This window comes from Gymnoscopelus braueri, assembly GCF_963280865.1.
Source record: "Gymnoscopelus braueri genome assembly, chromosome: 8".
In the NCBI taxonomy this organism is placed as follows: Eukaryota; Metazoa; Chordata; class Actinopteri; order Myctophiformes; family Myctophidae; genus Gymnoscopelus; species Gymnoscopelus braueri.
In genome coordinates this window covers 12,407,852-12,419,723 of record NC_137609.1, presented here as the reverse complement: position 1 = coordinate 12,419,723, position 11,872 = coordinate 12,407,852, and the positions used below count along the sequence as shown (strand labels likewise).

Below are 11,872 nucleotides of genomic sequence, written 5' to 3'. Positions count from 1 at the left end.
AAGATAAAAGAGTGTAAGGAGGAGGGGCAAAGCTTTTGTAGAGTCTCCACACAGCCTTTGCTTGTTTCTGCTTTTTGTGTGTGCGTGTGCGTGTGCATGTGCGTGTGCATGTGCGTGTGCACATGCGCGTGCGTGTGTGTGTGTGTGTGTGTGTGAGTGTGCGTGCGTGCGTGCATGCGCGTGTTGTTTACAGTACAATACAGTGCAACAGACACCTTTACGCATCTATTACGCAACAGCTTAAAGCAGAATTTGGTGTCTGCCAATGGGTGAAGTGGTTAAGATGCTTTGCCTGCTGAACCAACAAACTGTAGCTGTTGAGTTCCTGTCAGAATTGTTCCTGTGACTCCACTATGACAATAGTTTTCAAACATTTTCATGTCAAGGACCCCCAAATGCATGTGTATTTGGCCACAGACCCCATGTATTTGGCCAAAGAAAACAACCGACAGACTACAACTCGTTCAAAATGCAGCAGCCAGAGTTTTAACTATAACTAAGATGAGAGAACATATTACCCCCGTTTTAGCATCACTTCATTGGCTCCCGGTCGTTTTTAGGATTGATTTTAAAATTATTTTACTTGTTTATAAGGCTCTTAATGGTCTGGCACCCTCCCACCTCTATGACCTCCTCCCTAAATATGTTCCAAACCGCCCCCTCAGGTCCTCTAGTGCTGGCCTACTCGAAGTACCTGAAATGTCTTATAAAAAATACGGTGAAGCAGCATTCTGCTTCTACGGGCCAACAGCGTGGAATAAGCTCCCATTACTTCTAAGACAGGCACCCTCTGTAGACATTTTTAAAGCACAGCTCAAGACTCATTTTTTCACACTTGCTTTTAGTTGATTTTGATTCTTCTAAATGTCTGTGTTGTTATGTCTGTACTGTTTGCTCGACTCACTGCCTCTTAGTTTTAGCCATGATTTTTCTGCCACTGTTCTTTGCTATTGTTTTATATTCTTTATTTTCTTGTTTTTTGCTCTGGTTACCACTGTTCCTTGCTATTGTTCTATATTTTATTACTTTGTTTTTTGCTCTGTTTTTTGCTTTTTGTTTTTTTTGCTCTGTAAAGCACTTTGAGCTGCATTTATGTCATGAAAGGTGCTATATAAATAAAGTTTATTATTATTATTATTATTATCAGGGAACCCCATAACAGAAGATTTGTGTTTTAAAAAATGCAAACTTTTCCAAACGTGTGTGTGTGTGTGTGTGTGTGTGTGTGTGTGTGTGTGTGTGTGTGTGTGTGTGTGTGTGTGTGTGTGTGTGTGTGTGTGTGTGCGTGCGTTAATGCAGTGTATGCAATGCATGCAAGTGTGTCTGTCCGTGTACACGTTTCCATGTGTGTGCACGAACAAAATGCACGTCTATGTAACCTGTTTGCATGTGCATTTTTGAGTATGCACTTTTTCAGAGCCCAGTAAGCTGATGAGGAATGCCTATTTGTGCAGTGTGCACAGACGGGGTGCGCTCTGAGCGCCCTGGTTAACCACATAGCCTACATGGTGCTCATGTCTGAGGGCTCTGGTTAACCACATAGCCTACATGGTGCATGTCTGAGGGCTCTGGTTAACCACATAGCCTACATGGTGCTCATGTCTGAGGGCTCTGGTTAACCACATAGCCTACATTCTATATTCTAGACATTAATCTTATCTGCTCCTGAATGTACTTTGACCATTGATTTCAGCTCTCTCTCTCTCTCTCTCTCTCTCGCTCTCGCTCGCTCTCTCTCTCTGAAATTTGTAAAAAAAAAGCTTCATTTGTATGATGAAATGTGTTTCACATTGCCAAAGCATTCATGTAACATACAGTAACAGCATCATACTGTATACAGTATATTATCTAAGCAGAAAACAAGTGAACACTAAACAACCTAATGAAATGAGTGAATAACCGAAAATGAAATAATATGGAGCAGCTCTGCTTCTCTCTCTCTCTCTCTCTCTCTCTCTCTCTCTCTCTCTCTCTCTCTCTCTCTCTCTCTCTCTCTCTCTCTCTCTCTCTCTCTCTCTCTCTCTCTCTCTCTCTCTCTCTCTCTCTCTCTCTCTCTCTCTCTCACTCACACACTCACTGTATTTTGCCTCTTTTTAAGGTGTGGACATCGAGTCTCAGCCCGGGGTTGGTGCTGAGGGGTCTGTCTGGACAGAACTGGATGAGACGGTATCTCTGACTCTCGCTGAGAACGAGGTGGAGTGGCGGAGGAACGGAGCTCTGGTCCAACTCCTGGAGGGCAACTAATAGACTGATTGAGCCCTGAGGTAACCCATTATGGGGTTAATTATGGGGTTAATTCCAGCCACCAGGGGGCGACATGGTCACTTCTATCTACAGGAAGTCCTAGCTTGATGGTGCGGATGTTGTCTTCTGATGACACAGAGACCACGCTGCAGCCATGGACGCCTTCGACTTGTTCCGAAAGCTTGGAGCGGGAGCAAAGTTTGATTTTAAGAGGTTTGGGAAAGATGCCGAACGTTTTAAGGTAATGTTTGAACGTCCGACTGTTGCTCTGTCAAAACGAGACGGCTGTTGATTGTGAATGTCCACAAGTTGGTTATTTTATGCTGTTTTGTAGTAGCACGAAATCCTGCCGTGATGTCAACAGCCCTTTGACTCAGTGATGTGCCTCTTTAACACCAGTCATTAACAGCACAGTGGTGGAAAAAGTACTCAAATGTTTTACTTAAGTAAAAGTATCAATACTGCAAAGTAGAAATACTCTGTTACACGTAAAAGTCTGGAATTCAAAATTTACTTGTGTAAAAGTGCAAAAGTATTGGTATGAAAATTTACTAACCTAAAGTCCTACTCATTATGCAGAATGTCCCATTTCACAAGGTGTTATGTATAAAAATCTGAAATAGCTGAACAATCTGAAATGAGCACATCTACAAGCCGCATTGTGAGCTTGTAGATCGGCTATTTTCAAATGGCTGAAATGTATATAGGGCTTAAGTGGTTAATGTATGTTTTGTGACAATAATCCAAATCTACAAAGTAACTAGTTTTCAAATGATTGTAGTACAAGTATAATATACTACAAGTAATATACTACAAGTATAATATTTGCCTCTGAGATGTAGTGGAGTAGAAGTATTGATAAATGGAAATTCTCCAGTAAAGTAGAAGTACCTCAAAATTGTACTTACTGTAAGTACAGTACTTAAGTAAATGTACTTAGCTACTTTACACCACTGATTAACAGTTCAGGAGTTTGATTGTGGGACTAGTTCCCATGTGGAGGTAGACTTTATAAACCTTAATGTGTTATATTTTGCACAGATGACGAGACCCAAAAGAGGGGAGGCTACCTCGGATCTCCTCTCTGGAATCGACTACTTCGGCTCAGGGACAATCAATGGAACCCCAAGCAGGCCTGAACAGGAGGAGGAGGAGGAGGAGGTGGGTATTGATGGGGATGAAGAGGACGGTGTGGGACAAGAAGCTGAAGGAGTTAAGAGGAAACGAATTGAGGAGAAAACTGTAAAGAAGAAGAAGAAGAAAAAGAAATCTAGCCAGGTGGACACAGAAGGTAAAGTATAATCACAGTGTTTAAGGAGTTCAGGTTCATTTACTTGCTTTTGATCAGTGGTCAGTAACATATTTATTTATATATATAAACATGAACATAATGTTTTGACTATAATCTTTATACATAAAAGCTACAGTTCTTCTACTCGAAACATGTTCACAAAAGCCTGTATTGTGATCTCTGAGAATGTATTCTCAGAGATAACGAAGCTGCTTTTGTGTGGTTTCATTTCAACATGAAGCCCCTCAGGGAGAGACAGAGGGCTCTGGGATCCTTTGGACCTCTTCTCTGGACAGAAAGACCAAAACCCTTCAGAAGGATGGGAAGGAAACATCCTCACTGAAAAGACTGAAGCATCTCCACCAGGAAAAGGTATCTGACTTGTTGATAGTCTAACCCCATCCCTCAAAAAATGCAGTTCGCTGGGCTCATTTAAAACAGCCCTAAAAACTCATCTTTCTGGTGGCCATAAGAGGAGGTAGTACCAGTTTCCCGGTAGACAGACGACCCCCCCCTCCCCCTTTTTTTTCTTTTTTTTTCTTTTCTCTTTTTTTTTCTTTTAAATTTGTACATGTATTTTTTCTCTATTTTTATTATTTGAACTGTTTGGTTGCTACTATACATGTATATGAAATTAATTCAAGGACCCCAACGGAAACAAGTCCGCAAGAACTTTTTGGGTCGGACCTTTTAGACAAAAGTATTATAAATGTAACTGTGGTGTTTTACATTCTTTTGCCTAATAAAAATTTCAATCAATCAATCAATCGCCAACAAATGGTGATTAACCTAAGCTTATAAATGCTAGAATGGTATTTTTTGACCTTGCATGCACAAAATCCTTCAATCCTGCAATTAAAATGGTCCTACACAAATACAGCTTTTAGTAAGTCCAAGTGTCCATGTGAACCATTAGAACGGCATGTGACACTCCGTTTAAATACATGTTTCATTGTCTGATCTTGGTGAGTAATAGTGAGTTTGTGCCTTTTTGAACTGATTCAGGTGAACCACATTCGTGCTCAGCACCGCATAAATGTACACGGCAGTGACTTGCCCGACCCAATCTCCACGTTTGAGGAGCTGCAGTCTGAGTACCGTCTAAATGCGCGGGTGGTGCTCAACCTGAAAGACGCAGGGCTGAACTCCCCAACGCCCATACAGATGCAGGCAATACCCCTGATGATGCATGTGAGTTCACTTTTAAATGCTTTCAATCTGTCATTCCTATATTATAGTAAAAAAAATATGTTTTTTTGTAATGTATAATCAAATGCTCTGTTCTTGTGTGTGTGTGTTAGAGTCGTGAGCTGCTGGCATGTGCTCCTACTGGCTCAGGGAAGACTCTAGCCTTCTGCATCCCTCTTCTAGCTCATCTGCAGCAACCAGCTAACCTGGGTTTCAGAGCGGTTATCATCTCCCCAACCAGAGAACTGGCCAGTCAGGTATAGAACACACACGCATTCACTCATCATAAGTGTATCTTATTTGTTTTTTCACATAAAGTTGAAGGGTGATCAACAGTAGGTATAAGTGATGTCGATGCTGTTTTTTTTTTACTGCCAGAAACATTGCTGCAAAATGCTTGAATTTATTCAGATGTCAATCAATGCCTAATGATTTCTCAGTTAAAGGTTCTATGACATTCATTTTCACTTTTTTTTATGTTTTTTTGGGGGTTTTATGACCTCAATTACACCAAAAAAATCTGAACTTTGAACATTCAGTGGATTTTCTGTGGTCTGGGGTTTTCTGAATAATTAGGCTGAAAAGTAATCTGAGCTTGGCCCTTCAGCAGTGAGGTCACAGCCGATTAATCCCGCCCACTCTCCTCCTCGCCCCTCTCCTCCCCTATCCTTTCCTTTGGTGGGGGCGGAGCAGAGGCGATGATTGACAGGCAAAATCCCTCACCAGCGACACCCGCAGGCAAAGATTATTTTTTTCATTGCAGTTGAAAAGGCTTTAGAAATGTGAGAGAAAAACACCTGCCATGGATCAATAGAGTGGAATTTTTTGTTAACTTTTTATACACGTTTGAAGGACCATGACAAGACTTTTAATGTGTGGTAAAACTGAACGTCATGAAACCTTTAAACAGCAGAGTTGTGACGCAAGTGAAATACAGCTGGTGTTTCAACTGATCGTGATTCTTTTTGTTTAGCATGTACATGAGCGCACACATTCACACCTACTACTTTTTTTATCATTACATCTCTAGACACACAGAGAGCTGCTTCGTCTGTCAGAGGGACTGGGGTTCAGAGTTCACATCATTGACAAGGCTTCCATCGCAGCCAAGAAATATGGGCCACAGTCAAACAAAAAATACGGTGAGATTGCAGAAGATGCCAATGTCTTTCTTCTGTCCTCGGTTTGCCCCTTTCTCACTCTTGTCTCTCACTCCCTCGTTCTCATTCTTGTCCCGTGTAGATATTCTGGTCAGCACACCAAACAGACTCGTCTTCCTCCTCAATCAGGACCCTCCAGCAATAGACCTAAGCAGGTGACATTTGGGTGGAGTGTGTGTGTTGTCTTTAAGACAAATGAGTACAGATGCTCACTGAAATATTTGGTTCATTAAGTTTGTCTGTTTGACTTTGTGTTTTTATTTTTTGTGTGTGTGTATGTGTGCTGTCAGTGTGGAGTGGTTGATAGTGGACGAGTCTGACAAGCTCTTCGAAGATGGTAAATCCGGGTTCAGAGACCAGCTTGCCACAATTTTCCAGGCCTGTACCAGTCCCAAGGTCCGCAGGGCTTTCTACAGTGCCACCTGTACTGCAGACGTGGCACAGTGGTGCCGTCTAAATCTGGACAATCTGGTCTCTGTCAACATTGGACAAAGGTAGCACAGCCCTCTCTCTGCATCCACTAGGTTTCCATTTTCTTTAAACTATATTTTAGATGAGTTGGAATGACTCTTTATATTTCTTAACTGTTTGTCCCTAATTTTAGAGACACTTGATAAGGACATTGAGCTATATTTAATGTCTGAACTGTGTCGATTAGACAAAATGGACATTTTGTCGATTAGACACATTTTTTTCTTCTGGCCAAAATAAAATAGTATGAAATAGTGAATTTATCACATCTTCCAAATCATCAGTTCCTTAGTGAATTCAATCGACATAATCAATATAGAATCATGGTGATTTTAGGGATTTCATGATGCATTTAATAATTTCCCAAAGAACTGTAATTGAATCAAATCGTTGTGAGGTCAGAGATTTACACTCTACATTACGGTGTTATCTTTATTTTACATAAATAATCGGAATAATCTGTGTTCTCAGGAATGCAGCGGTGGAAACCGTGGAGCAGGAGTTGCTGTTTGTGGGGACAGAGAACGGAAAACTCGTGGCCATGAGGAACATCGTCAAAAAGGTATGCAACTTTTTATAAATGTGATTAACTGAGAGAGAGCGAGAGAAGATTTTCTCTCTGACCATCTTGTTCAATCTACTGCTCTCTTATCAGGGGTTCCTGCCTCCCATGCTGGTGTTTGTACAGTCGATAGATCGTGCACGGGAGCTGTTCCATGAACTGGTGTACGAAGGCATCAACGTAGATGTTATTCATGCAGACCGCACGCAGCAGCAGGTACAAGTGTATTACAATCACTTTGCACAGGTACTCATGTTGAACATACTGTGTTGGACTTGACACACGATTAGACAACATTGGTTTTAAAAAAAAAGGCAGTGGATATTCAGGCGTTCATTCAGCATTGGTAAAGGAAATTATATTAAGTCGTCTGGCCTCCCCAGATCTTGCCCTTAAAATGTGTTCTACTAACAGTACCTGACTTGAACCAGTTGCAAATTATAACCACGTCATCAAGTTTTCATAAGCAATAGTGGTCATTTTGAGCCATGATTTTTTTTCAAGTGTAAGTTGATACTTGATAGTTGTCTTTCTTATATCTATGTCTCCCAGAGAGACAACGTTGTCAACAGTTTCCGCTCAGGGAAGATCTGGGTCTTGATCTGCACTGCACTGCTTGCCAGAGGAATCGACTTCAAGGGAGTCAACATGGTGCTGAATTATGACTTCCCCACCAGCTCTGTTGAATACATCCATCGGATTGGTTAGTTCCTCTTCTGTAATTATATGTATTTGTAATATATTTTAGTCTTTCTCTCTCCCTCTCTTTCTGTCAATGTTTCATGCTCTATCTGTTTCATCTGTTTTCTTTTATTATTTGCAGATCATTTGTACTTATGTAATTATGACGTTTTTGCAATATTTAATAATCAGACATATAGCCTTAAAATATTATTAAATATATTGTAGTAAAAATATTAATGACGACATGAAAAATACACCAAACAATGTGTTATTGGTGCTTACAGCAACATTTATTAGTGTAAATAGTGTCAACATAGGTAGGTACCTATACCTAATGTAGGTATGATAATGTCCTTTTTTGAAAATTGACTTGACTAAAGTCTGTACATGCTGCTTTCCAGGGCGTACTGGTCGAGCTGGACACACGGGGAAGGCCATCACCTTCTTCACAGAGAACGATAAGCCACTACTGCGCAGGTACACAGGATATTACACACCATTGGCCATTTTGTTTGAATTTGAGATTTGCTGTCCTGACAAAGTCAACATGGAAATGTATCCCATAGCCACTAGTGTTGTGCACAATGTGCAGGTGTTTCATATTTTACTGACTGAGTTCGTTCAAATCAAACTGGACAGAAACTTGCCAATCTTTTGTAACAGAAAAAACAGGAATGCAATGTGCTCATTTGGTGCTATTTCCTACCCTTTCACTAACAATTTTGTCTATTCTGTCTGTGGGACCCGGCCTCTTCTACAGCATCGGCAATGTAATGAAGCAAGCTGGCTGTCCTGTGCCTGACTACATTGTGGGTTTCAAGAAGACGAAGAGGTAAGGTTCCTGTACAGAGAATTGGGATTGGTTAAACAAGATGGGGTCAGATGTCAGTCATCTAGTTGTTGTTTCTAGATCTAGATTTATTTGTTTCTGTCCCATTCCTGAGCCAATAATTTAGGAGACTCTGCCGATCATCAAATTATTGGCTTTGGAATGTGACAAAAAAAAAAAAATTGAATTCAAGGCTTCGTGGAGTGTGTGATAGAAAATAAATCATTGTTTGGGTGAACTACTCCTTTAAGTGTCTTGCGTCCTAAAGAGCCATGCCGTAAAAACTAACAACTCTTGCACTGTGTAAAACCATTTTACTCCTGGGGTAGGAAACCCCTGGCCCCTGGGGTAGGAACCCCCTGGCACCTGGGGTAGGAAACCCCTGGCACCTGGGGTAGGAAAATCTAAAACAAGAGTAGATAGCAACAACAAAATAAGCTGTTTTCATGGGCGTAACCCACATAATCAGTTGCGCTGCTCATCCCTCAAATGCTTGTTCCTTACTAATAGGGTACCAATTACCGTAGACTGACAGGAAATGGGGAGAGCGAGATGGGGAGTGACACGCAGCAAAGGTCCAACTGTATAAAAGTTATTGCCAAGAAGCATTGTTACAATAGTGAAATAATCTACCAAACACAAATGTCCAAACTAGTTGTGCTATCTCTCTCTCTATAAATACATACAGAGAGAGAGAGATAGATAGAGCTAGAGCAACACAATGCTTTCCCCGGCTTGAAAGGTATAAAGACGGTAGTTGATCTCACCTACCTGCATTAATTGGGCCGTATGTTGTTTTTGTGTCCAGTAAGGTGAAGCGACAGCTTCAGAAGAAACCTCCCAAAAGGAGCACCATTTGCACAACGCCACGTTTCCTGCAGAAGAAGAATCCCACCCAGCCCAGGAAACGTAAGCAAGGACAGGAAAGCACAGGAGAGGGTTTGCAGAGTGGAGAAAAGACACCTAAAAAATCAGACGGGCAGAAGAAAAGGGAGAAGAAGAAGAAGAAGAAGGACGCAGAGAAGATGAATAAAGTGACATTAGAGAAGCCAGGGGCAACAGACAAACAGAAGAAGAAAGTATCGGTTAAGACAGGAGCCAACCTGAAAGAGTAAGTTTTTATAAAAACACGCTCACAATCAGGGCACACACACAAGCTATGCACCTATGTATAAATGTGCACCCGAGACTGTTTACCTCCTAATACGTATTATTTAATTTTATCTTTAAGCTAAAATGACATGGCAAAATAACTCGAAGGTTAATTGTGTTCTTGGAGCCTGTTCATGGCTATGGCAGGTGAACATTTACATACAGCAGAACACTTCATACAGAACAGTGTGCCTCACAAAATTCACACAAAATATGACAACCCCCCTACCCCCTCAACTCATGCATACACACGCCTACTAGTAGAAGACAATTAATTCAGTTTTTCTTGTATTGCTTTCAACACAGACCTTTTATTTGTTGGGAAACTGAGATTTATATGGCATAACTATGGATAATTTTTCAAAGCCAAAATGCATATACTGTAGTTGTACCTTTTTTTTGTCCCAGCTCCCCTGTGAAAAAAGTAAAGAAGAAGAAGCTGGAAGGTGTAAAAAAGCAGAATGAACCAACAGCCTGAAGTTACGGAAGAAGACAGACATGAAGATTCTACTGCTGATTTCCATATTTGTGTGGTGAACTCTTTAGACCTGTTTTATAATGACATCAGACACGTGTTTCCCTTCTTGCACATGTAAGAGTAACAAGGCAACACACATGGTTAGCTATCTGATAATGAATGGACACAAATAACCTGTCAACACGCAATGCTGCATAGAATAATATAAATGCTTTTGATGGAGATGGTGAAAAAGTGACAGTTACATTTATTTCCTGTCCTATTCAATAGTTTTGGTATCAGTGTTCTTGTATAATTTAAATTTGATTCATCCATCGAAACATTTCCACCAAGTGTTATTTTATTGATAGCTAAACTACACAGAACAGTACACACTCTACAGCAATTTGGAGTAATCTCAAAACCAGTAAAACCTTAAATAAATGTTCATAATTTTTCTCCATTAGAAAACATATTTAACGATTTGAGTGTTTGGGTGTATTGAACATTAAAGTTGTATGTAACTGGTTTGGATACCTCTGAAATGTACATTTACGAAAATGTAATAAACAATATTTTTCTTTTGTAGACGGGCTTGAAAACATTAGATAAGAATGGTTTAGACTTCATGTAAAAATTAACAATACAAACAAGATTAGGGAGGAAGAAAAGAAAGGGTGTCATTCAAAACAGTACAAATCTAGATTCATTGTACATGAAGTGAAATATTTCAAAACGTTTCTTTGTTTTAATATTGATTCGAAAGTCCAGTATCTCAAAATATACACGTCATAGTTTTTGACCACAGTTCCAAAACTATGAAAAAGGTGTTCCCACATTAAATTGACAGGAAGTGATGCCCGTAATTCACACACACCCTTTACCCAGTAAGCTCCCTAGGAAACGTGTGGATAAGGTTTTCAACTACTTTCTGTAACAGTGTGGTATTATGACCACAGCTTCTCTTTGATAGCTATCAAAATCTTTAGAAAAGAAAGAATAAAGCTCACATTGTGACATGTCGCTTTCTTACGTCGACAAAAGATTGATCTCATACTACATACTATAATATTGTAGTAAAAAAAAAATAGCCAAACTGTGCCTGTGTTGATTTTTTATTGAAAGTGAAAGTTTGGTACTCTGGTAGCTCACCTGATAGAGTACATATATCAAGGTTTAATCTTTTTCGGCAGCCGGCCTGGGTTCGAATCCGACCTGAGGCCCTTTGCTGCATGACAGACTCATTCCCAAACTATCTCCTGACATTAATTTCTCTCAACTCACTGTCAAGTAAAGCAGATAATGCCCCAAGAAAAATCTTTTTACAAATAGAGACTTTGGCTCTAATCCTTAAATGAAGAGCATGTAAGACGATGGGTATCACACAGAATGCAGTGGTAAAACATGTGCTTGTTAAAGCAGAGATTGAGAGTTCAAAACCTCAGCCTCACATCTTAATTCTAAGTTTGCACTAGCTATAATACTTCACTGAGGAGCATGCTAGAATATGATTTTTGATTGAAAATTAAAGCTTTCAGATGTCTTTTTCCGACACCCAAGCGACGTTGCGGATACGATGAAAAACCTGTAGGCTACAACTACAGACCAATCATCATCCATGTCACCAGTGTCTTCCATGCTTTTGTGGTGCTGGGGAAATATGTTGTAAACACAAGGTTTGTGGTTTGAAACCTTGAAAGCACCCGTGGGAACATTTTCTGCATCTAAATTCCAAGTCAAGTATTGACTTGTCACTGATAGTTTCCATACCTCTACACAAGGGATGTGTTCATTTTGTTAACACAAATGTATTGTGATGCATTTTTTTACCCAA

General features: G+C 40.2%; 1 protein-coding gene across 1 annotated transcript; it reads left to right on the top strand.

Annotated features, from left to right (window-relative positions):
* Nucleotides 1-2,386: 2,386 nt before the first annotated feature.
* On the top strand, nucleotides 2,387-10,626 carry ddx52 (DEAD (Asp-Glu-Ala-Asp) box polypeptide 52). The gene is made up of 15 exons (XM_080435282.1): nucleotides 2,387-2,485; nucleotides 3,286-3,535; nucleotides 3,777-3,907; nucleotides 4,541-4,726; nucleotides 4,837-4,980; nucleotides 5,754-5,865; nucleotides 5,966-6,038; nucleotides 6,174-6,377; nucleotides 6,826-6,916; nucleotides 7,010-7,132; nucleotides 7,469-7,619; nucleotides 8,002-8,077; nucleotides 8,361-8,432; nucleotides 9,238-9,540; nucleotides 9,990-10,626. The coding sequence occupies exons 1-15, from the start codon at nucleotides 2,399-2,401 to the stop codon at nucleotides 10,057-10,059; spliced, it is 2,073 nt and encodes a 690-aa protein (XP_080291408.1). The 5' UTR covers nucleotides 2,387-2,398; the 3' UTR covers nucleotides 10,060-10,626.
* Nucleotides 10,627-11,872: the final 1,246 nt, after the last annotated feature.